Raw genomic sequence first — 26,912 nt, 5'->3', positions numbered from 1 at the left:
TTATCTGGTGCTCGTCTTTTATTTTGACAGCGAATGTGCACCTGCGGACCACTTATGTGCACCCCTGATTATACACAGGCTGGAGATGAACCAGGGGAGGGAGAGGTGATGAGCTGTATGCCTCCTTGGTGTTGGCATACAATAAGTCCAATGTTTTATTGTCTCTGGTGTGGCAGGTGACGTACTGGGTGAAGGTGGGGAGAGTTGACGACAGGGAGATGTGATTTAAGCCCCCAGAGAGCAGGAAAAGGGCCTGAGGGTGCTGTGTTTGGAGTCTGCTGGTTACAGTGTGCAGGACCTCACAGGCTGCTGCAGCGTTAGCAGAGGGCGGGGCATGCACAGCTATCATAATGACGTGTGGAAACTCTCGCGGTAGATAGTACGATCTCATGCTAACCGCTAGCAGCTCAATGTCCTTACAGCTTAATAATAATAAATCATAATAATACATTTTATTTGGTCACCTTACAAAGAACAAAATTAATAAAAGGAGCAATAGTCATAAAATACATAAAATAAGTTAAAATGGCAAAACAGAGCTTGACAACAGATAAAATCAGCATTAAAGCGAATAAGCCAGTTTAAACAGATGTGTTTTGAGCTGTGTCTTAAATATGGAAAGGGAGTCAATATTTCTTATGGCTGGAGGAAGAGAGTTCCAGAGCCGAGGAGCAGAGCGACTGAAAGCTCTGTTCCCCATAGCAACAAGGCGTGAGGATGGAACAGTAAGATGAATAGCAGATGATGATCTGAGAGGGCGGGAAACAGTGGTGATATGGAGCAGGTCACACAAATATGAAGGAGCAGATTTATGGATACACAAGTAAGATTTTAAAATTTATCCTGGCTTCTACGGGCAACCAGTGAAGCTGCTGAAGAACTGGGGTAATATGAGCTCTTAACGGAGTGCAAGTTATGACCTGAGCTGCAGAATTTTGAAGAAGTTGGAGTTTATGAAGGGCCCTTTTAGGGAGACCAAATAGGAGGTCAGCTTAGCGTCTCTTTGATAGATAAATGCCCAGCGTTACACCATCTATCGTTCACAAACACAGCCAGGCCCCCTCCTCTCTTCATACCACTCTCCGTTGTTCTGTCGGCCCGGATCAGATGGAATGTTTACGTGTGAGTCCGGAGTTAGCGCGGTTAGTCACGACTCTGTGAAGCACATCACGCTGCACTCCCTGTAGCTCCTCTGATGTCGGGTTAGAGCCGGCAGTTCATCCACTTTATTGGGGAGAGATCTCACTTTCCCCATAATACCCGATGGAATCACTGGCCGGTACCTCCTAACCTTACTGCGATGCTTGATCCCCGCTCGAGTGCCGCGTCTCTTCCTCCTAACCTCGCGGGGGATGTTGGCTCGCTCGGCGGTAGGCAGAACAGTAGAGACCCCGAGGGCTAACACCTCCACGCACTCTCCGGACACAGATGCCGTAAAAAATATGATAAAAAACACAATTGTCGATAAAATTCGGAGGTCGAATGTGGAGTAGTACAGTCCACAATATAAAAACAAGAACACGAAACAACAAAGAAAGAAACAAAGAAAGAGAAAAAAGGACTCTGTCAGGCCGGAGCTGCTAATACTGGCTGCCAGCTCGGAGTGGCGCCAGAAATTACAGTAGGGCAAAAAAGTATTTAGTCAGCCACCGATTGTGCAAGTTCCCCCACTTAAAATAATGACAGAGGTCAGTAATTTGCACCAGAGGTACACTTCAACTGTGAGAGACAGAATGTGAAAAAAAAAATCCATGAATCCACATGGTAGGATTTGTAAAGAATTTATTCGTAAATTAGGGTGGAAAATAAGTATTTGGTCAATAACAAAAATACAACTCAATACTTAACATAACCTTTGTTGGCAATAACAGAGGTCAAACGTTTACTATAGGTCTTTACCAGGTTTGCACACACAGTAGCTGGTATTTTGGCCCATTCCTCCATGCAGATCTTCTCGAGAGCAGTGATGTTTTGGGGCTGTCGCCGAGCAACACGGACTTTCAACTCCCGCCACAGATTTTCTATGGGGTTGAGGTCTGGAGACTGGCTAGGCCACTCCAGGACTTTCAAATGCTTCTTACAGAGCCACTCCTTTGTTGCCCGGGCGGTGTGTTTTGGATCATTGTCATGTTGGAAGACCCAGCCTCGTTTCATTTTCAAAGTTCTCACTGATGGAAGGAGGTTTTGGCTCAAAATCTCACGATACATGGCCCCATTCATTCTGTCCTTAACACGGATCAGTCGTCCTGTCCCCTTGGCAGAAAAACAGCCCCATAGCATGATGTTTCCACCCCCATGCTTCACAGTAGGTATGGTGTTCTTGGGATGCAACTCAGTATTCTTCTTCCTCCAAACACGACGAGTTGAGTTTATACCAAAAAGTTCTACTTTGGTTTCATCTGACCACATGACATTCTCCCAATCCTCTGCTGTATCATCCATGTGCTCTCTGGCAAACTTCAGACGGGCCTGGACATGCACTGGCTTCAGCAGCGGAACACGTCTGGCACTGCGGGATTTGATTCCCTGCCGTTGTAGTGTGTTACTGATGGTGACCTTTGTTACTTTGGTCCCAGCTCTCTGCAGGTCATTCACCAGGTCCCCCCGTGTGGTTCTGGGATCTTTGCTCACCGTTCTCATGATCATTTTGACCCCACGGGATGAGATCTTGCGTGGAGCCCCAGATCGAGGGAGATTATCAGTGGTCTTGTATGTCTTCCATTTTCTGATGATTGCTCCCACAGTTGATTTTTTCACACCAAGCTGCTTGCCTATTGTAGATTCACTCTTCCCAGTCTGGTGCAGGTCTACAATACTTTTCCTGGTGTCTTTCGAAAGCTCTTTGGTCTTGGCCATGGCGGCGTTTGGAGTCTGACTGTTTGAGGCTGTGGACAGGTGTCTTTTATACAGATGATGAGTTCAAACAGGTGCCATTCATACAGGTAACGAGTGGGGGACAGAAAAGCTTCTTACAGAAGACGTTACAGGTCTGTGAGAGCCAGAGATTTTCCTTGTTTGAGGTGACCAAATACTTATTTTCCACCCTGATTTAATAAATTCTTTACAAATCCTACCATGTGGATTCATGGATTTTTTTTTTTCACATTCTGTCTCTCACAGTTGAAGTGTACCTCTGGTGCAAATTACTGACCTCTGTCATCATTTTAAGTGGGGGAACTTGCACAATCGGTGGCTGACTAAATACTTTTTTGCCCCACTGTATCTATTGTTGCTGTTTATTTCAGTTTTTTAATTTAAGGCAATAAAACTGTGATGCAAAATAATTTACAATGTTGGTCATTAGTTACATTAGTTACCACATTAGAAAGTGCAATTTTTCCTTTAGTCATTTTGGCAGTCCCACCAAGAAAAGCAACATTTCACGCTCACAGCCTTTATTTTAAAGTGACTTTTTGAAGGAAATTTGATGTTGCTTTCTTAGCCCTGTTTAATTTAATGAATGTTATTATTATCTTTTAACTTTATAACACATTTTAAATTTGGCACAGTACCTTAATTCTCTTTGTATTCACCCAGGTGAACATGTGGATCGACAACTCTGCCAGGATGCCATCCTTCCTATGCCATTTATCTGCGAGGTGCCTTGCCCTAAGGACTGTGCCTTGAGCCCCTGGAGCTCCTGGTCTCTCTGCTCCCATACCTGCTCTGGAAAGAACACAGAGGGCAAACAGACCAGAACTCGTTCCATCCTCGCCTATAATGCAGGAGAAGGTAGGAACTGTATAAGGAGAGCAAAGCAGCATTGCAGCACTCATGAAGTTACAGTATAGGTAAAGGTAATTCTATTAAAAATGAATATGTGCCTCTCACCTGAGCTCCTCTGTGTACGCTGGGTCTTTCAGCAATGACATCAGCATATTTAATCAATGCAAATGTTTAACTTAATAGTACAGAAGTCCAATTTACACCTTTAAGAATACAGGGGTAGGTTGAAATTGGATGCTTAATAATAAGTCTTATTTTTACAGCATGTTTTTCATTTTCCATTAAGGACAAGAGAAAGCAATGTGAAATTTAACATTTAACATTTGAACATAATTGAATGACATTTGAAAACGTTTAACCAAATCAACTTTAAACATAATCTAAATGTCAATCTAAATATCGCATCAAGTGAAAATCTTGATGGAGGCTTTTATTTTCAACATCAAGGATTATTGATGTAAAGTTGTAAAGGGTTATTCAGCAAATTTATTCACATATGCTTTTACCATTGTTTCTACAATAAGTTGTCTTATGGCACATATGCTTTGTGATCATAAATTTCTCAAGTATTCAGATCCATCATGTTTTGGGTTTATCAAGACTACGTATTCTGCCCACAACATCAGCAACAAGTCCAAGTTAAACTTGCAAACCACGTCTTTGTACAGACTGTATACACATAAAGTGCTCACTTACTTAGCATTATCATGTCCTTGATTTCTTTAGTGAAATCAAGGACATACACACTATGTGTATATACACATACAGTGATGAAATATTGCGCAAATGTAATAGACGTACACATCTTTTGAAAACTATAAACCAGATTATGGTGCAGTTTGTTTCATTAAAGTGACTGTATTTTAAATTTGTGTCTTTGCACGTACTTCCGTTTGGACAACAATTTTTCATTGACCATTAATCATCCCAAAATCTGAGCTGCATGTCACTGGATATGGATGACATATGCATGGGCCAGATGCTGACTGGTTGACAAGTGGGTCAGAATAGGGAACGAAGCAACTGTGGAGTTTACCAGGAACAGAAGAAGAGAGAAAAAATACAGCGTGAAAACCACGGATCACTTTTCTACGGAGCCCCCCAGGGGACATGGGAGAAAAAAAAATTAGGGAGGAAAAAAAAAAATTAGGGAGAAAAAAAAAATTAAGACGGACTTTTGCGAGATCTCGCAAAAGTATTGCGAGCGCTCGCAAAAGTATTGCGAGCGCTCGCAAAAGTTTTAGCCGCATTCTTCGGAGGCCGCCAGCTCGAAGCCGAACGGGAGGTCGAGGCACGATGTGCCGGGAAAGCGGTGTTCCTCCCGGCTGTAGTAGGTCTCGACCTCCCGTTAGCTTCGAGCTAGTGGGTGTCAGATCTCCAAAAACGTCGGAGCACTTTTGCAAATATGTGATGTCTTGTAAACCGAGCAGGTATCTGACGTTTACACAACTACATTCACGCCTCAAAATATCTTAAAAGTGTATTTTGTGACCCAGAAAGAGTAATATTACAACTAAGTAGCTGCCGCCATTGTTGGAGTTTTGCGAGATCTCGCAATACTTATTGCGAGATCTCGCAATACTTTTGCGAGCGCTCGCAATACTTTTGCGAGATCTCGCAAAAGTCCGTCTTAAGTTTTTTTTTTCTCCCTAATGTTTTTTTTTTTCCTCCGTAATTTTTTTTTCTCCCATGTCCCCTGGGGGGCTCCGTACTTTTCATTGTTTTAAACACTCAGTTTTGTTGGTTAGCCCACTACCTTCCATCATATTCTGGGCACCTTCTGCTGGCTTTGTCTTGGCCGGTGATTGTTTTCAGACCCCTCCAGAATGTCCTTGCATTATTCCCTTAAGCCACTCCTCCAATTTTCTCTTGTAGGTGTCACTTCCTTTCTCTTTGTCTAGCACATTCACTGTTTTTGGCAGCTTGGGGATGGCCTGCCTGCCTCCATAGAGCCGTAATGCCACAGTGAGGCAGTGTTCAAAATATTTGGTACAGCGAGTCTGTGGGCCACTCTTTCGTGTGCTGCTGTTGGCCCATCGCCAGCTACAGATAAGAGCGTTATAACTTACAAAGACCTGAAGTGAAAAAGAGTGTTAAAAACAATGAAAGTGTCAACTGTCACTTCCTTCACTTTCCTTATTGCTGCCCACCTGTCAACCAGTCAGCATCTTCCAAGATGAAAATCTGACCCGAGGTGGCATTCCAGTAGAAATTCCTTCCTTTTGCCAGTCTCCTTTGCTTTTTGAGTCCAGAACGAATTAATTCACCCACTTCTCTGAGAAGCACAACACAGCAAAATCTCCAGTGTTAAATTAACACTAGAGAGTGTCTATATGGGTCCACACCTCTGAGTGTTAAATACAACACTGTTGAGTGTTAAATTAACACTTTTGACAGTGTTATATGTTTAAAAGTAACCTAGTCAGTTTTGAAGATTAACAATGGCTAACACTGAGCAGTGCTGGTTTTCTAACACTGGAAAATAACTCAAAATGTTAGAAATATTCCAGTGTTAGAAAATCAGCACTGCTCAGTGTTAGCCATTGTTAATCTTCAAAACTGACTAGGTTACTTTTAAACATATAACACTGTCAAAAGTGTTAATTTAACACTCAACAGTGTTGTATTTAACACTCAGAGGTGTGGACCCATATAGACACTCTCTAGTGTTAATTTAACACTGGAGATTTTGCTGTGAAGATGGGAAATACGTCTTGTGCAGACTGGTTAATGTTGTTAGCTCTTCCATCTTATCGGACAGAGATCTTAGATTTCTCGTAATGACATATGATATGGAAGGTTTTCCCAAGACTTCACTCTAGCTCTGCAGCCTGTCTTTCTTCTCCTTACTTTCATGTGGAGCTCCAGAATATAAAACAGTAGTTACTGTGTCAATGGAGCCATTGCTGAATGGCTCCTTCCATAATCAGATTTGGGTAAGTGGAAATATAGCAAGTAAGCTACTGAAGCTTAAATGTTTTAATACATCAAGATAAAAGGTTTTTAAGAATTCTCCTCAACCTCTGATGCTTGATATGGAAGGACCACATCAGTGCTGATCAGTTCAGCACTGGAGCACCAGATGTTAAAGTATGGTTCAGGATTCAGTTTAGGGATTTTGCAGCCTGCAGATGCAGCCTCTGCGAAGATTGAATCTGCAGTGTACCGTATTTCCTTTTTACAATGTGCTCCTCCACTACATGCTTCACTCTGATGGACTGAGATCACGTGTATTGCTGGAGCGATCTGAACTTCACCAAGAGATTTAAGTGGTACTTTCTGGGAGTCAACTCTAACACGGGATTTAGTGGGGTGGGTCTCAGTTAAATCAGGTAGTAACTCGGGTGTGGAAGGCAAAAGATTTGTGGATGACTCACTGATTTGGACCATAATGTCCTTGAGAACATAATCCCTGCCAATTACCTTAGCTAGGTTTTTAAGTTTAGGGAGGTTGGAATGGGTACTACTATATCAACTGCCTGTCTATGCAGTTTAGAGGTTTGCTCATCTACTAATATGATCCCACTTTCTTATCATCTATAGCGATACTATTGATCATCACAGCATTAGAGATTTTAAATGGAGAGTTGTTGTTTTTTTTCAACAATATCCAACTTTTCTTGAGACTAATCTTCATCAGAGGGTGCAGTTTAGAACTGTAACAAATGTAACTCCCCCAGACCCTTTATTTGGTTACAAAACTTTGGACCTGTGTTTAGCTTTGTTTAGGTGATAAAGCGTGTGAGATTGCAGGGAAATAGCTCGAGGCTATGTGTTTTAAACACTCACTTTGTCTGACAATACAGGAGTACAATGAACAAAAGGTTGCAGTTACTATGTTAGCAGAAAATGAAATCCACAGAGAAGTCTGACATGAATAATAGACTGCACCAATGATAAGTAGGGACGAATAAACAGACATCAGCCTTTGGCCATTTTGGATGATGAACACGCCCCAAGAGAGAGCAACTTTAATGACAGCCACCAAATATATACATGTGCATCACGTGTCAAACAAAACACATCCCATTGGCCGTTTCCATAATTTGAGAGCATTTGCTTTCTTCCATGTCAACATACTATACGTTGAAATGAAACATTGCCATTATTAGTATACTTTTCATACTTTGGAATATAAATACATTTGCTTTACCAAACTTCTTATAAGGCAGTTAGTGCACACAACACTTCATACATAACCAAAAACAGTGACAATATTTTTTTTTCTCTTTAAAAAATAGCTTTGCAGGCACAAATATTATATTAGTACAAAAATACCCAATTAAATACAAATCAAGCATAGCTACAGCTTACACTTTAGATCCAAGTTTCCTGTGTAAATTAAGAAATATATTTCCCTCCACAAAAAGTAATAAAAATACACGTCTACAAGTTGCACCAGGCAAAAGCATACCTACTTTAGCATCACGCAGTTTAGAAAAAATTTTATTCACTCAGAGTTGGAAAGATTTGTCTTGACAGGCTAAGCTAGGTGTACCAAAAAAGCCCAGTCGGCAGGCAACGCAGGTGTTTGCAAAATGCAATCAGGCACCACATGACACCACAAACTATGTTTCTTTCCGTAACGCAATCATAAATCCTAACATCCAAATGAGAGAAAAAAGAAAAAGAAATGTCCACATTACAGTCTCCTTCACATACATTTGGGCTTTGCTTTTCCTTGTTTTTAAAATGAAGGAAGATTTGACAATAGGTCAGCTGTTAAAATTTTGATGAGCATTTTGGCATAGATTGCCCAAGGCAGTCATGGAAGTACATCATTTTGAGCAGTCCTGAGTCCTCTGTTAAGGCTGTTCCTGCTTTGGTGGGCTTGGAGGCTCCTTAATTTTTAAGCAACAAAAACAATTAATGATATTACAACATCAGGAAACTTTTAACCAGGAGGAACAAATTAAAGGGCAAGAACTAGAGCGGGAAAAGGCACAATTTTAAAACATTACTGCAATTTTTTCTTAAAAATTAAATTAAATTATTATTATTTTTAAAACAATGTTTACAATGCTACGGAAAAAGTTCAGAAACTTTGACAGTCTTAGGGTGGTGCTACAGTAAGATGGAAGTGTAGAGGTGAGCTCATCATAATTGGTATTGGGAAAATACCATCTATTAATATAAATTGCACTGAATCAGTCTCAACTCGAGTATGAAGGGAGGAAAGTCACAAAGGTATGGAGCCCTGAGAGGCCAAACGGACTGCTACTTAACAAAACACCAGCAATAAGAAAAATTCTGCAGAAGCACACAAAACATTATGAAAATACGAAAAACAAAAATAGAAAAAAAGAAGACAGAAATAGAAAAAAAACAGAAACAGGAAAAAACAGATTTCCAAAAGCACAAGGGAAGTGTTTCTGGGGAGACAATAACCCGACGGACCAATTGCAGGACCTAAAACATGCTAGGCTAGGTAAGTGTGTTTTAATCTCATGATTCATATAATACTGATTTTTAGGCTAATAGTTGGGCTAACACACTAGTGATGTGTCGGTCGCGAACAAAACGGCTCTTAGAGCCGGGTCTTTGACGTGAACGACGCGAAACAGCTCCTTATCGCTAGCTGTGTTTTTTGTTTTTTTTCCTTTCTCTCACCCTCTCCCTCGCACTTTTTTTCTGCATGCTGTGGTTTGCAGTGTTTTGTGTTGTTTCGCTTTAAATTTGTTTAAAAGGGAAAAGCTGAAAATTTGAATATTTAAAAGTTGAAATGTGAATAGTTGGTTTTTGTATTATATAATTTATTTATTACATTTTATGTGGAGTGAATAAATAAAAGTATATTTATGGTTGCCCCTAGAGACAAAGCCCGTACAAACTCCAAAACACGTACAAACTCCGAAGCACGTGAAACCTCCAAAACAAAACGGAAGTGCTCCAGGATGCTGGGGGGGCAGTGTTGAGCTTTTGTTACCTAGTGGCTACACAAGCCAGGCAGTACCAATGACCGGATTTGGTGTGTTGTCGTAACAGGTAAATGAACTTTTTTTTTTTTTAATTGTTTGAATATATATGAGTGCTTGTGTATAAATACACAAACACTCATATATGCTTTCAATTGTGTAATTTAAGTGATCTAGGTAGCTCTGTTTTGGAAGTTCACTTGACGCTAGCAATGTGCTTCGGAGTTTGTACGTGTTTTGTCTCTAGTGGCCACGTATATATTTATATGTAAACATATATAAATAAAACCATGTTTTTTATATTAGTAATTCCTTTTGTGCATAATTTTATATTATTGTTAATAATAAATAAATTAAAGCAACAAAACAACCTGAAGAGCCGGTTGGGAGCCAAAAGAGCCGACTCTTTTTAGTGAGCCGAGCCAAAAGAGCCGGTTCTCTAAAAAGAGCCGGAAATCCCATCATTAATCCATTGTGAATGTGTGTGAATGCTTAGATTGCAGTTAAGTACAGAAGGAAGTGCTTGTATGAGTGGGTAAGTGGGTGTGATTGGGTGAATGTGGCATGTTGTATACAGCGCTTTGAGTACTCCAGGAGAGTGGAAAAGCGCTATATAAGAATCAGTCCATTTACCAAGGAGAACCTTACCTCCGGAACGTCAACTGTGTCGGTCGTGAACGAAATGGCTCTTAGAGCCCGATCTTTGATGTGAACGACGCGAGCTGGCTCCTTATCGGGAGCTGTGGGCAGTGTTGCCAACTCCTCAGTAAGGAAAATCGCCATTGGTTGTCCTAAAAGTCGCTAGAAGTCGCTAAATGATGTCATCGCCTAATTTGCATAATTGGTCATGCTAATCTAATTGTAACCTCTGTTGTTGGAGAGAGAAATAACATCGTGGAAGAGACATAAAGTGAGTAAAAAACGTCCTAAATGCATTTAGAGTTTATTTAGAACTACAAATTAAATTTCTTTTAGCAATTATTGTTTTTTTTAATGTCACAATTCCAACCCTGCTCCTTTACCCGGGCTTGGACCGGCAAAAGTGACCCGAAATAGGCACTCTGGTGGAGTTACTTTGTGTGTGTGTGTTTATAAGTAGTTTTAAACCTTGTGATCCACAAAACAGCATAAGAGTAAAAGAGTAAAAGAAGAACTGACTGCGTTACAGCACCCCCTGCTTGTTGAGAGTAAAAGCGATAGGCGGTTTCACGTCTTTTTTTTAGCGACTTTTTTTAGAGAAAAAGTCGCTAAGGGGTCTGAAAACTCGCTAAATATAGCGACAAAGTCGCTAAGTTGGCAACACTGGCCGTGGGTTTTTTTTTTTTTCTTTCTCTCACCCTCTGTCTCTCTCTCACACACTTTTTTTTTCTGCTTCACTCCAATCGCGAGCCTTGTGCTTTGCGCTGGGAAGAAGGGGGGAGGGGCGGTAGTTACACATGCTAGGTAACTGTGGGAGATAGAGAAAGAGAGCCAGGGACAACATCGTCACATTAGAAAGGTATAGTAATCATACACAACTATTTTCAGTTGCGGATGATAAAGGATTCAGAAAGTTTATTCGTGCAGGCCCATATGACAGAGAATGTGCATCTTCTTTTTGTTTTCATATTTTAATTTATATTTAATTGTGTTGTGATTTGCAGTGTTTTGTGTTGTTTCACTTTAAATGTGTTTCAAAGGAAAAAGCTGAAAATTTAAATAGTTAAAAGTTGAACCGTGAATAGTTGGTTTTTGTATTATATGATTTATTTATTACATTTTATGTGGAGTGAATAAATAAAAGTATATTTACGGTGGCCCCTAGAGACAAAGCATGTACAAACTCCAAAGCACGTAAAAACTGCAAAACACGTAAAAACTCCAAAACACGTACAAACTCGGAAGCACGTACAAACTCCAAAACACGTAAAAACTCAGAAGCACATAAAAACTCAAAACACGTACAAAATACAACAGAAGTGCTCCAGGATGCTAGGCACAGTGTTGAGCTTTGTTACCTAGTGGCTACACAAGCTAGGATGTACCAACGACCGGATTTGGTGTGTGGTAGTAACAGGTAAATGAACATTTTTTTAAATTATTTGAATATATATGATTGCTTGTGTATAAATACACAAACAATACACATATGCTTTCAATTGTGTCATTTAAGTGATCTAGGTAGCTCTGTTTTGGAAGTTCAGTTCATGCTAGAAATGTGTTTTGGAGTTTGTACGTGCTTTGTCTCTAGGGGCCACCGCATATATTTATATATAAACATATATAAATAAAAGAACTTATTTTTTTTACATTAGTAACTCCTTTATATTATTGTTAATAATAAATTAATTAAAGCAACAAAACAACCTGAAGAGCCGGTTCGGAGCCGAAAGAGCCGGCTCTTTTTAGTGAGCCGAGCCGAAAGAGCCGGTTCTCTAAAAAGAGCCGGAAATCCCATCACTACTGTGGGGCACATGTTTAGGAAGGCTTCTGATTTAATTAATGATTTAATTAATCTACGTAGTTTCTTCCAACTGAAGAAATGGCTTACGAAAGCAAAAGATGTTGGACAATTCTAGTAGAAACAAGAATTTTCCACTACTAGGGAGGGCCCCTATAGGCACGACACAGCCTGCCCTTCTCCCACCAACAGGGAATGCAAAGGATGGCAAATCCCAGCCTTCTCTTTGGAAGTCTATGGTACATGGGTGAAAAAATAACTGTCCACATGTAAACGCCAAAAATGAAGTCAAACGCTGTCAAGAACATGCCAAAGCAACAGGTGGCGATATAATCCACAATCTTTTTTTTTAGAGCAGAAATGTCACAAGAATTTCCTCATTGCGAGGAGGACATAACCAAAGGCCATCATCACCACCAAGCTGAAGGCAAAAAGGGGGGAAATATAGGGCAAGCGGTGGACTGTCGTCGGAAAAGCGGTCATGGCAGATTGGTCCTACTGTACTGAGCTCTGTGAACAAATGTGGGGTCGCTCGCCAGTGACAACTGCCATCCCCTCAGATTAGGGTTGCCAACTCCCTGAAAAATAAATAAGGGACACCTCATGGCCAGGGCCGGGCGACCCAATTGTCTTCACCCTTCCCTGTGTGGTGAATTTTTTTTAGCTCTTTTTTTGTGTGTGAAATTTTTTTTTTTTTAACCATTTGACTTGAAGTTGATTTAAGTAGATGTATATTCTTTGTGATATGAACACATGGGAAACAAATGATCATTTATCCAGTTATTTTTAACGCAAAATGACAACATTAACACAATAAAATAGGTCTCTTTCCTAAAGACTGGTACGCTTCACTTTTTGTGCAAAATGACAAAATTAACACAAAGAACTCTGTCCTGCTTAACCTAAAATTATATAAATTAATAGAAAACAATAGAAAGAAAAACATTCTTGTAACAGTGCACATTTAGTGCAATTAGAAAAGTGCAAAAAAAAGTCTGTGGAACACCTGTAAACACAACATTTGTGCCTCAAAGGCCTTGACTGTAGCTGAAAGTTGAAGTAAAAAAACCCAACAAACTCATGAACTCAAGCTCAATGCTACATTATGTGGAAACAGACTACTTCTTCCATTTGTGTTTTTTTTGAGCTCTTGCTGCAGTTAGGAGTTGTTTGTCGTTCAGTACTGCAGAGTAAAACTCTGAGCAAGACATATCATAATTTAGACTGACAATGAGCTCACTTCTAATTAATTCAGTAGAACATTTGTTCCGCACATCAGTCCACTTATTCTTCATAAGAGAGAAAATCCTCTCCTCAAACCCAGTGGAAGATGGGATGCTGAGTACAAAGGATAGAACAGCCTGCATATTGGGGAGGTCAGCTGCCTGAAGAGTTTCCATCCACTTCTCTGCTGTTCCCTTGGACTGCCACTTTTCCTTCTCCTGATGTTCTTTGCTGAGGTGCTTCAGAAGGCTGGTTGCAGTGACACACTCTTCATAAAGCTCATCCATAGAGATGTTTAACCTGCCAATAGAGATGAGAAGTTGACCTAAATCCTAAGTGGTACATAGAACATTTACAGTGGTAAATAAATGGAAAAAATGTATTGTATATGTTTATAACGTTGTATAGCATTTAAACAATACAATAAGTATAGTTTATTTATTATGTATTTATCCATCCTTATATTAAGTATATGAACTCCTTGAATTTGTAAAATAGTGTATAAAAGATTGCATGCGTGTGTATATACACTACAAACAAAGTTAATGATTATGGTTTTATTTATATATGTTATCTATCAATTGTATTTGTTTATTTTTAACCATCAATACTATTAAAACATGGTTTATCATTTCACTGGCAAATGTTTTCTTCTTACCTGCCAGCCAGGTGAAGCCGTTCAATGATCTTCTCCATGTCATCAAAGGAAATCTTCCGAGATGCTAGAGAGACGGGCTGCAGGTGGAAAAGCCAGTTTTCTTCTGAAAAGTCAAACCGCTTCCGGACATAACTGATGGCAGTGTCTAGGAAGGCTGTAAACTCCTGCCTGGCACCATCAGCATCAGATGGCGAGAGACGCTGGAGCTTTTGTCTTGTTAGGTACCTGTAGAACCCATCATCTCTTCTCTGAATAAGTCTTTTCAGGAAACACTCCATGATGGAATAGAGGTCAACAGATGTGGTTACATTCTTCTCCAGTTTTTTCACCACTTCTTCAAACAGACACATGACATTATTACAGAAGAGGAGGTAGACTTCCACAATGTCTGCCTCTCCCTCAACTCCAGCAGCATCTTCTGTCAACTTCAGCAATTCCTTCAGGCGCCTTGGACATTCCTCACCAATGCTGATGAGATGACTTCAGTGGGTCCCAGTTCTGCAGCAGGCGGGTGATTGCAGGGTTGAGTGACAGCCATCTCGTCACAACATGGCGCAGGATATCATGGAATTCAACGTCACAAAATTCACAGGACTCTTTCAGGGACTCTCTTCTTTTGGCAGAGGGGGAAAGGAAGCTGTATATCTTCAGGACAATATTTTCCACATCAACTGAGAGCTTGTCCAGGGCTTTTTTCACAGTGTTATGAACAATATGTGCATGGCAGTTGCCACGAAGGATCTCACTGTTGGTCTCTTTCAATTTTGTGAAGACTGAGTTGTGGATGCCATAATTTGCATTGTCAGCACTGAATGCAGAAACCTGATCTAAGGATAGCCCCACATTTTCAAGAGAGCTTTGTATTATTTTTACTATTCCCTCTGCAGACTCCTCTGGATTTTTTTTACAAAATCCAATATCTTGTTGACAACTCCAGCCTCTGGTGTAAAAAACTGCAAGGCCAAGGGAAACATCTTCCGATTTCCCTTATTTGAAGCATCAGTGTGAAGAGAGAATGGGAGTGGAGTTGCACCACTTTTCAATTTTTTGATCACCTCTTCTATTGCCTTTGGAGACAGAACATCTGTGACAACTGCTTCAGCTTTCGTCCTCCCAAAGGACATCTTTTTGGCAATACTGGAGTCATTCAGCGTTCGTACAGTCAGTTTGAGTGCACAGTCACCCGAGTTATAACTTAAACCGTGCTTTACAGTGTGGTAGACATGGGTCACCTCTGCAGCAGTCACCTATAAAATAGAAATATATATATATTACAGTATATCTGTGTAGTTTGTGTAGTTTATCAACTGACTTTAAAGTATAAATTACGCATGCAACTTGTAAGAAATGGGTATGGTCATATATATTTATGTTTTCAATATAATGTGTATTCTTTATATATATTCAATTCAGTAATACTTTATTAATCCCAGAGGGAAATTAGGTGTTGTTGCAGCTCAGACTAATCAAGTCTTCAAAGAGTTGTTGAAGACCACAATCACTGTGGGAAGGAAGGATCTCTGCCTTGCCTTGAAACTGAAGTCTCTTCTGTGTCAACTTATTCGGGCTTTGTGGCTTCAGTTGAGGTATTATTTCAGCTTTTCTAATGCTAATCAGCTGCTCCCGTTTGTAAACCCGCTTGTTCCCATGATTATTCATCTATGTATTACTTTTATGTATTAGTGATCTATTTGTTGTAATCATCTATCCTTGCAGTTGTTTATTACACAAAATAAATTATATTATCAAACTTCTGGCCACATAGCGCTGATATTCACTGCACATGCCCATATTAACCTTAACCAGAGGGTTTAAAAAAACAACAATGTTTACATACCATATCTGCTTCTGCCGTGGCCTGGTGGACAAGAAATTGGTCAAGGGGTTCCTCTTTCTTTCACGCCCCTCATATTCATCATGTGCCCACCAGTAGAAGCATGCTCCTTAATGTCAGTCAGTCCACCATGGCAAATGGAAAAAGTGCGCCGGCACACAGTGCAGTGCGCTTTATACGCGCACTTTTGCCAGCCAGGTGTTTTCATTTTCCCATTCCTCCCTGTATTTTTGCAGCCTTTTTTTTCTTTCTAGGAGGGGAACAAGCACTGTTGGTCAAAGGTGTACTGTCGTCCTAGACTTGTGCCGCAGTGTCGGTGTTTGTCTCCCTGTTGGCCATGCTGGTCATCTGTTGTCTTCCGGTATCTTCTCCGCACGCGACCTTTCCTCGACCAATGAGATAAGCGGTAATCTGAATTGTTATACTCGTGCTAAGTGTGCTGTCAGCTCATTGGTCGCAGAGCAGGAGAGGGGCTGGGAATTATGTTTTCAAACAAAGCGTTAAATCCATTAACATTTATAGACTGTTTGTGATTCTCCCTGTATTACGGGACAAAGTGCGTCCCTTATTCGCTCAATACGGGACGTGTACTTTTGTTTCTAAATACGGGACGATTCCGTATTTTAAGGGACGGTTGGCAACCCTACGTCAGATATAGAAAGAGCAGATGTTGACACAGCTTCTCATCATTTGGATTCTGCATCCACTTCGTCTGCACTTGATATATTGAATGTGGAAGTGTCAGATGTGTCTGATCAACCACAGTCTGAGGACAGCCAAATGGCCGACTTCTGCGGTGAAGGAGAGATCTTAGGGTAGCCTGCCATGTATAAATGAAGGCCTTAATTTGTTTTTCATTATTTTGTTCTTCCTTTTTTCAAGGCAAAACTTGAACACAGACAGACAGACTTTAAACTGAGACACAGTAGCTGAATGTTGCAGAGGTGGACATACAGATGAAGAAGAGAACTCTGGATATGATGGAGACATCTGAGAGGCGAGCTTCTGAACATTACAGTAAATTATAAGTCACTCTCGAGGACTTACAAGTCAAATTGAAGATTAATTTTCACTGCTAAGACAAGTCATGTATCCACCACCACGACCGTTTGACCTGCCACCATACCATGGTGGGCACATCTCTTCCCAACAGCATCATAACTAAGCCGCCAAGCAGCACACCTAACCCAGTCTCACCTTTGCAGGGAACAGGGCAGTTTTCCTTCACACGAGCACTTTTGGAAGATGATATTTGAAATACTCTGCATCATTACTTATGCTGGGCAATAAATAACATGTTGGTGGCTGTTTTGGCTGCATCTGTATGTTTTATTTATCATTTGAATTTATTTTCATTATGCTCTATGTTAAAACGTTGAAAATATGTTTCGGTTTTTTGCTTTTTCAGAATGCTCAACTGTTGACGTGTTAAATGTTTTTCATTAGCTGTTACGCTAATGAAATACAAAATGCATACAACATTTAAAAAAAATGTCTTATTCCCTGTTACCAAACGTTTAAGGTGGAAAGGTACCACTTTCTTTTTGAACATGTTCAGGATCACGGTGCACAGATTGTAAAGTGTGTGTTACACAACTAACATGTAACATACATACCCTGACACACAATTTCTGTAGATAAGACAGTGTCCTACAATAGAACAGAAATCCTTTTTTATGGATCAGTAAGGACTCTCCTGGCCCTCCTACATACAGTGGGGCAAAAAAGTATTTAGTCAGCCACCGATTGTGCAAGTTCCCACACTTAAAATGATGACAGAGGTCAGTAATTTGCACCAGAGGTACACTTCAACTGTGAGAGACAGAATGTGAAAAAAAAATCCATGAATCCACATGGTAGGATTTGTAAAGAATTTATTCGTAAATCAGGGTGGAAAATAAGTATTTGGTCAATAACAAAAATACAACTCAATACTTTGTAACATAACCTTTGTTGGCAATAACAGAGGTCAAACGTTTACTATAGGTCTTTACCAGGTTTGCACACACAGTAGCTGGTATTTTGGCCCATTCCTCCATGCAGATCTTCTCGAGAGCAGTGATGTTTTGGGGCTGTCGCCGAGCAACACGGACTTTCAACTCCCGCCACAGATTTTCTATGGGGTTGAGGTCTGGAGACTGGCTAGGCCACTCCAGGACTTTCAAATGCTTCTTACGGAGCCACTCCTTTGTTGCCCGGGCGGTGTGTTTTGGATCATTGTCATGTTGGAAGACCCAGCCTCGTTTCATCTTCAAAGTTCTCACTGATGGAAGGAGGTTTTGGCTCAAAATCTCACGATACATGGCCCCATTCATTCTGTCCTTAACACGGATCAGTCGTCCTGTCCCCTTGGCAGAAAAACAGCCCCATAGCATGATGTTTCCACCCCCATGCTTCACAGTAGGTATGGTGTTCTTGGGATGCAACTCAGTATTCTTCTTCCTCCAAACACGACGAGTTGAGTTTATACCAAAAAGTTCTACTTTGGTTTCATCTGACCACATGACATTCTCCCAATCCTCTGCTGTATCATCCATGTGCTCTCTGGCAAACTTCAGACGGGCCTGGACATGCACTGGCTTCAGCAGCGGAACACGTCTGGCACTGCGGGATTTGATTCCCTGCCGTTGTAGTGTGTTACTGATGGTGACCTTTGTTACTTTGGTCCCAGCTCTCTGCAGGTCATTCACCAGGTCCCCCCGTGTGGTTCTGGGATCTTTGCTCACCGTTCTCATGATCATTTTGACCCCACGGGATGAGATCTTGCGTGGAGCCCCAGATCGAGGGAGATTATCAGTGGTCTTGTATGTCTTCCATTTTCTGATGATTGCTCCCACAGTTGATTTTTTCACACCAAGCTGCTTGCCTATTGTAGATTCACTCTTCCCAGTCTGCTGCAGGTCTACAATACTTTTCCTGGTGTCCTTCGAAAGCTCTTTGGTCTTGGCCATGGCGGAGTTTGGAGTCTGACTGTTTGAGGCTGTGGACAGGTGTCTTTTATACAGATGATGAGTTCAAACAGGTGCCATTCATACAGGTAACGAGTGGGGGACAGAAAAGCTTCTTACAGAAGACGTTACAGGTCTGTGAGAGCCAGAGATTTTCCTTGTTTGAGGTGACCAAATACTTATTTTCCACCCTAATTTACGAATAAATTCTTTACAAATCCTACCATGTGAATTCATGGATTTTTTTTTCACATTCTGTCTCTCACAGTTGAAGTGTACCTCTGGTGCAAATTACTGACCTCTGTCATCATTTTAAGTGGGGGAACTTGCACAATCGGTGGCTGACTAAATACTTTTTTGCCCCACTGTACACCTTTTTTCAGGGTCAAATTCAAGCCCTTTTTAAGCACTTTCAAGGTCCATGTTCAAGCTTTTCCAGCACATTGCCACTGTCATAAATTACATATTTATACAAAAACATACATACGCAGAATGATTTCACTTTTTTTAATCGCGCAAAAAAGACGGTATTATGCTAAATGTCATTTGGCAAATAACTTAACAATAAAAATGAGAAATATAATAGAATTTGTCTTTCAGGTAGGCATTGAATTAAAGTATAAAAAAAAAAATCAAAAAAAGTTAATGCAAAACAACTCAGAACAGTGCAAAAACAGATGGGGGAACTCTGGTAGGGGTAAAACTGCATCATATATAAATGCATATTTGCTTCACATTACCTCAGTAAGACCATGTGCAAAATCATCTTAGACTGACTTAAATGCCCCCCCCCCCTTTTTTTTTTGCTAAAAACAGAAAAAAGTACCACACAAAATACTACAAAAGCAAAATGATGCATTATATGCATATAGTGTATAAACTGAGAAAAGGCATAGAAGCACATTTCACCAATAAATCTAGATGTGCAAATGAATGAATCAACCTGTCAGATCTGTTGAGAAAAATAACCCACAAAACAAGAAAACTGCACCAAATACATCAAAATAATAAGGCCAAACAGGACAGGGCCAATGAAGGAGTGTCTTTCAGTTCCTTGAGTTTGTCAGTTGACTGTTTCTCCAGAACCTCCAGACTTTTTTCCTTTTCTTTTGCAGCTCTTTGAAGCCCATTGGACTTTGAGATAAAGCACAATTTTCCTTCTGACTCAGCTTTTTCTGCATTCTGATCAGCAGGCTTTAGGAGAACCCACACATCCTTCTCCATTCTCTTCTTTTTGGCTTTTATCTCTGTTATCTCCTCCGTTAGTCCTTTGGTCTGCTTTGCTTTCTGTTCATGTTACTTTAGAAATCGTTGGTCCTCAAGATACATGGGATACTTCTGCCTGGCTGCAGCTGCAGAGAGCAGTAGCTCTTTTGGGTAGACTACATTGCGCAAACCTCCAACATGGTTTACATGGTCAATAACGATCTGCTGAGCAATCAGTGAATGCTCTTTAAGGTTCTCAACCATTCCCTTGTTAGTCAGTCAGTCAGGGTGCTTGCTAATCAGTGCTTTTGCAACTCTGGTGAAGTCATCATCTTTTTGATATGCCTTGAAAGTGTACATGAAGCTTTTTCAAATATGTCATGCTTAACGTCTCGTGTCATTTGTGTCCCATCTTGCATGAAGGCAAGATTTCCGCTTATATATATTAAGGAACTCCGGCCGCTGATGGCTTAGCAGCTGTAATGTCCCAACAGTTGACACGATTTCAGTGTTTGCTGTGCATGACTGATCATGTGTTGGGTTATGAAAGAGTTGTTAGATGAAGAGTTATGAGAGGGATGTTTTTTTTTAGTGTTGCTCTTTCAGCATAATTGATTTGCCTCTTTAAGGCAAGTCAATTATTTCTGTCAAATTGCAGAGAGCATTATTGAAATCTTTATCTTCGTACTGTGGTTTAAAATGATACTGCAGCAATCTGGTGTCTTACACATCGTTAACTTTCTAATATCATCTTCACCGATGACAACTCTCAGCAACATCCGCTGGTCTATATTCAAGTAATTCTGAGAAAAGAGATATTTGTGTGAAATTCTAACATTTCAGTTACTCTCACTTAGCACATACTCAGTAGGCATTGCCACAGCGAATTCTCTAAAAATGTATGATGTTCACTTGTTGGTATATGACAACGAGCCTTCACTAGAAGTGCATTACAGAAATGCAGATTATCAGTAACTATCTTAACTATTTCATTCACTAAGGGGTCATCAGATTGATTTAGTATTGTTAATAGATTAATGAAACAATGGCTGTGAAGGCAAATGAATCTGGTTTTACTGCTCTATAACCTCTTGCAAGGCAGTTTTAGAGATCATTAAATCATTTTCACTAATGTGTTCCAGCTGTTTCTCAAAGTCTTCCATGTTTTTGTTGAATTCTGTTAATTGAAAGTCAGCGTCAGCAGCATCAGAATCACTGTCCTCAGGCGGAACAGCCACAATGTCCTCATGCTGAATAAACCGATTAGTCTGAAGTTCCTCAAATATTTTCTGAAACAATCTCAGGTTTGAATTTCATCTTATTGTCAAGCTGATGCTCTTTGCTTTTGTGTGCATTAAAGGTTAGTATCCCTACTAGTGAAGAGTGTGTCGTTTCCACGACACTGCTTTCCTCCCACAGTCCCTAGAGACGTTGAAAGGAATGACTTAGTCGAAGGCTCTAGAGGTCCCTATATACGCACGTAAACTTGTGTCAAAAAGTTCACTAAACTGATACGCACAGAATGAAATTAGTGCATGCTGTTGGCTTCGTTTGCGCTGTAGTGATGGGATTTCCAGCTCTTTTTAGAGAACTGGCTCTTTCGGCTCCCAACCGGCTCTTCAGGTTGTTTTGTTGCTTTAACTAATTTATTATCAACAACAATATAAAATTATGCACAAAATGAATTACTAATGTCAAAAAACCATGGTTTTATTTATATATGTTTAAATATAAATATTTACGGTGGACCCTAGAGACAAAGCACGTACAAACTCCAAAACACATTTCTATCGTTAACTGAACTTTCAAAACAGAGCTACCTAGATCACTTAAATTACACAATTGAAAGCATATGTGTATTGTTTGTGTATTTATACACAAGCACTCATATATATTCAAATATTTTAAAAAAAAAAGTTCATTTACCTGTTACTACCACACACCAAATCCGGTCGTTGGTACTTGCTGGCTTGTGTAGCCACGAGGTAATAAAAGCTCAACACTGCCCCCTAGCATCCTGGAGCACTTCTGTTGTGTTTTGGAGTTTGTACGGGCTTTGTCTCTAGGGGCCACCATAAATATACTTTTATTTATTCACTCCACATAAAATGTAATAAATAAATCATAATACAAAAACCAACTATTTACATTTCAACTTTTAACTATTTAAATTTTCAGCTTTTTCCTTTTAAACAAATTTAAAGTGAAACAACACAAAACACTGCAAACCACAACTGTCATGGCTACTGGACGGACTCACGCGCAGACAGTTCTTTCTTTTAGAACAAAAGGAGATTATTTATTTACAACAGGGATCACCTCAGTGCTATATATATGTACAGTGAGTTGGGAGGGGGGCTCCAGGGAGAGAAGGGGGGGGGGGAAATCCACACACGCTTCCTCTTCCACCCAGTCACCGCCACAGCTCCTCCGCACACACGCACTCCTCTTCAGCCGCACTCGCTCCGAAACTCCACACACGCTGCCACACCCGGGCAGGTCCCGTGATTTGGTCCAGAAGAGGGATAACTACACACAGAATTTCAACGTTAGTTCCACAGCACAATACACACAGGGGATTGTTTGGATAATGCCGAGAGCACAAACTCAGGAGGTTCAACGTTCCAGCGGTGAGCTGCTCTGTGCCACTGCCTTAAATAGCAGCTGGGGAAATCAGCCAGATCAGCAGCAGGTGGAGACAATCACACAGGTGTGTGTGCCAAGAGCGAGAGCCCGTAACGAGCTCCACCCAGGCAGAGAGGAGGAGGAGACACAAAGAAAACAAAAACAAAAAAGAACAACAACAACAAAACCTGTAGCCAGAGTGAGCCAGCCAGAGAGATACGGGGACCATGACAACAACACAATTAAATATAAATTAAAATATGAAAACAAAAAGAAGATGCACATTCTCTGTCATATGGGCCTGCATGAATAAACTTACTGAATCCTTTATCATCCACAACTGCTACTAGATTATAATTTCAACATTGAAACAAAAACAAAAAACAGGATATAATCAGATTGGTTGTAGATATTTAGTAAAGGTGATCACAAGGGAATCCCACCGAGTAAAAAGCTATCAGTGCTGCTGTACATCTGATGCTACAATTACATACCTGTGGGTGCAGCAGCAGGAGCTGAGGGACTGGGGAGCCAGGAGAAGCAACAGGGGATGCTCTGCTGCAGAATCAGTCGATTCTATCAATACAGTATTAAATGTTAACAGGTTGAAAACAATAGTCATAGAGAAAGTATATACAGTGGTCCCTCATTTATTGCAGCAGTGGGTCTCAGAATAACTAGCCCCTCGCCACGGACTTTATACACTTTTTTCCCCCACACACATGAACATTAGTCACAGTTCTCACATTTGATTCTCAAAGTGCAAACCTTTGCAGATTGCAAAACAGTATTATTAAGTATTATTATGCCGCGTTTTGTCTTGCCTGCCACTTTCGTGCACCTTTTTCCCTCGCGGTGCAGGTGTCTGATTTCTGAATGAAGGTCATAGTTATGGGTGTTTTTGTGCTGTTTTTTCTATTGGACGTAATGGTTATCAAAACCAAACATGATAAATTTGGCAAGCGCAGGAGACACAGCACGGAGATTTGTCAATCAGGCTGCAGAATGCAATGCTGTACTGTGCAATAAAAAAATCAGCGAAAAAGCGAGGCAGTGACGGATGAACAGCGGGACCACTGTGTGTAAATCTCCATTTTACTCGTCCACACCTAGAGGTGACTCATCAGCCGTTTACATGTGGACGAAAGGCCCAAACGCATAGAAAAATATGCATTTTCAAAAATACCCGTGTACGTGTGGATGAAGCCTGAGTTTGAGGACTTTATTCCTCCCGCTGCCTCAGCAGAGCAACAAATATCATCATAGACAGTTCCCATCCTGTTCATCCTGTGCCCCCAAGGCCATAACCACCCTTAACTCGTACACACACCAATAACACAGTCCCACACAGCCATTTTCCCATTTCCCTTTATAAACCACCACTGTGCAATACTAAATTCTATGCGCAATAACCCGAACTGTATATACAAAACTATTTATTTACATATTTACTTTTTTCTTCTTACACCAGATTCTATATTTGTACATTTTTATACATTTTACATATGTAGCGCAGCAGAACTGTGCCCCCCCTAACCCTCTCCCCCTACATGTTTGCACTGCGTTGGAGATGCTCTGTATCTTATTTAATAAATGTCTATTCTAAATAATAAAGGTTGAGTTTAATAATAATAATGGATTGCATTTATATAGCGCTTTTCAAGGCACCCAAAGTGCTTTACAATACCACTATTCAGTCACTCTCACATTCACACACTGGTGGAGGCAGCTACAGTTGTAGCCACAGCTGCCCTGGGGCAGACTGACAGAAGCAAGGCTGCCATATCGCGCCATCGGCCCCTCTGGCCAACACCAGTAGGCAAGTACGGTAAAGTGTCTTGCCCAAGGACACAACGACCAGGACAGAGAGCCCAGGGATCGAACCGGCGACCTTCCGGTTACAGATGCGATTCCCAACCCCCTGAGCCACGGTCGCCCACGGTTTAAGGATAAAGTGACTGAAATGAACCCAGAACTGAACTGTGTATTTTTGCATTGTATTATATCCTAGGAGGCATTGTGTAACTCAATACTAAAAAATAACTTTGTAGTTGATGTTGTCACTAAGTAGCTCTACAGTATAGTGGATTACACATTTGCCTAAGTAGTGAACAAACCTTGGTGGTTGTGTCAGGAAGCTGTAAACCTGCCGTAGTGACCACTTGTGAGCAAGGAAGTAGTTTGTTAATGTTGTGAATAGTTCCCTTCATCAGGGCAAGAGCACTGAATCACAAACAGTTTGTTGCACTTTTGGAGGAGCGTAAGACTGAACATGCTAACACAGGATGCTACACAGCTGTCAGGTGCTCAGCTGGGACAAAGTGCTGAAAATCCACAGCAAAATCTCCAGTGTTAAATTACTGGAAAATAACTCAAAATGTTAGAAATATTCCAGTGTTAGAAAACCAGCACTGCTCAGTGTTAGCCATTGTTAATCTTCAAAACTGACTAGGTTACTTTTAAACATATAACACTGTCAAAGGTGTTAATTTAACACTCAACAGTGTTGTATTTAACACTCAGAGGTGTGGACCCATATAGACACTCTCCAGTGTTAATTTAACACTGGAGATTTTGCTGTGTAGTGTCACTGCAGTTTGTTTGTTAGTTCTTTTTGACTCGACCTTCATAAGTGAACAAACATAAACAAAAACTAGTTAGAGATCCTCTCTCACAACTGGTCCACTGTCCTTTGTATTTCCACCTCAGACACTGAATTTGAATGTTGATAAATAGTAATAACATTTTTGCATTTTTATTACAATTCCAATTTCATTTTTTTAAATTTCATAACCCTCACTCCTGTGTCCTGGTCATTTGTCAGCACTAATACTACCCCACTGACAACTGTGCTACAATTTTCGATTGCTTCTCAGGTGGAGTCCAGTGTCCAAACATCAGTGCTCTGCAGGAGGTGAGAAGGTGCAATGACCATCCCTGTACTGTCTACCACTGGCAAACTGGTCCATGGGGACAATGCATCGAGGACTCTTTCATTCCATCAACCAACACATCTGTGGGCCGTACTCGTGGAGATGATGTCTCCTGTTCTGTGGGGATGCAAACCCGCAAAGTCATTTGTGTCCGGGTGAATGTGGGCCAGGTTCCTCCCAAAAAGTAAGCAAACCTAATCAGCATGTTTTGGCATATGACCGAATACTGTATTGCACGTCTTGTGAAGTTGAAAGGGCATGAAACTGTCCCAGTTCATTACCAGTACAAAAACTGAACAAAAATATCTATCCATATAAAATTATTCTGGGACTTTTTCACCTTCTGTCTTATTTTTATGTTTTGACTGTCTGTTCTGTCACTTGTGATAACATTGTATGCACACATCAATGCAACTGGATTGTGTGAACTGATATTTTAAATAAATATGCTTTTCTGATTTATCTCCAGATGAAATGGATAGATGAGTCTGGCTAAATTGTTCAACATGTACTGTAAAACAAACAATGTCAGACAATGTTTAAAGATAGATGTGAGGGCGGGGTTCGCCGGTGTGTTTGTGAACTGGACCCAAAAGCAGACGCTGAGAGAGGAACTGCACATTTTCAACAAAAAATGAGCCTTTATTATGGCTGATTGTCATGAACAAAAACTAGGAAAGGCGAACAAGGCGAGTGCGAACTGAAAAACATAAACTGGAAAACTACAACTGTGACGAGACTGATGACTGACGAGACTTGGAGGAAAACCAGATGACGTGACAACGAACAAAGGAAGACAGGACTTAAATACACAGGAGGTGATCAGGGGAAGCTCAATGCAGTGGTGATGGGATTCACAATTAACTCGTTTGGTGCTCACAAACGTCTTTTGACGAAATGTCAGGGAACTTGACAAGTATTGGAAGCACCTAAAAATAATGTGACCCTTCTTATTATAATATTGCGCCAATCTGATTGCACTTGATGCAATTTTTATTGCATCATCCTGGTAGTCAGTGGAGCTTGAAAAGAACAGGACTTCAAGTTTCCTGAAGACATTTTACCTCTCAATTTGCAAAAAATAAATAATTAAGACTCAGCAGCACTAAGTCCTGTCGCTTTTAAATCTGTTTTCACCTGTTTAGCAGGAGTGGAGCAGGTGGAGGTTTGTCTGGTGCCGCAGCAGTCATGTCAGTGGGCGGGATCCGGGGGTTTCTCTGTGAATGTCACGTTCCCGTGGCAGCGTGCTTGGTGCTCGCTCAGATTTGAAATTAAATTTTTCACTGTAGAAAGAGGTTTTCTTCCCACACAGAGTGAACAGCCAACGCTAATGTTTTTGTCACTTTTTAAAACTCAAAGTAATGTGAGTACTTCCAAGCTTTAAACGCTGCATGGTCGTACTC

At 40.6% G+C, this 26,912-nt stretch overlaps 1 protein-coding gene across 2 annotated transcripts in view; it reads left to right on the top strand.

Annotated features, from left to right (window-relative positions):
* The window catches only part of thsd7aa (thrombospondin, type I, domain containing 7Aa), a 178,677-nt gene that overhangs the window by 100,496 nt on the left and 51,269 nt on the right, over positions 1 to 26,912 (top strand). For both annotated transcript variants that reach the window (XR_005691678.1, XM_040002628.1), the window contains exons 7-8: positions 3,538 to 3,732; positions 25,453 to 25,693. Coding sequence is in view for 1 of the 2 variants with exons in the window: in XM_040002628.1 (XP_039858562.1) it covers positions 3,538 to 3,732; positions 25,453 to 25,693 (436 nt within the window). In the remaining variant the exon portion in view is untranslated. The remainder of the gene's footprint in view (positions 1 to 3,537; positions 3,733 to 25,452; positions 25,694 to 26,912) is intronic.

The sequence above is a fragment of the Simochromis diagramma genome, unplaced genomic scaffold, assembly GCF_900408965.1.
Source record: "Simochromis diagramma unplaced genomic scaffold, fSimDia1.1 OVJJ01000449.1, whole genome shotgun sequence".
NCBI classification, from domain to species: Eukaryota; Metazoa; Chordata; class Actinopteri; order Cichliformes; family Cichlidae; genus Simochromis; species Simochromis diagramma.
The sequence above is the reverse complement of the archived record's forward strand: the minus strand, read 5'-3'. Positions and strand labels throughout refer to the sequence as shown.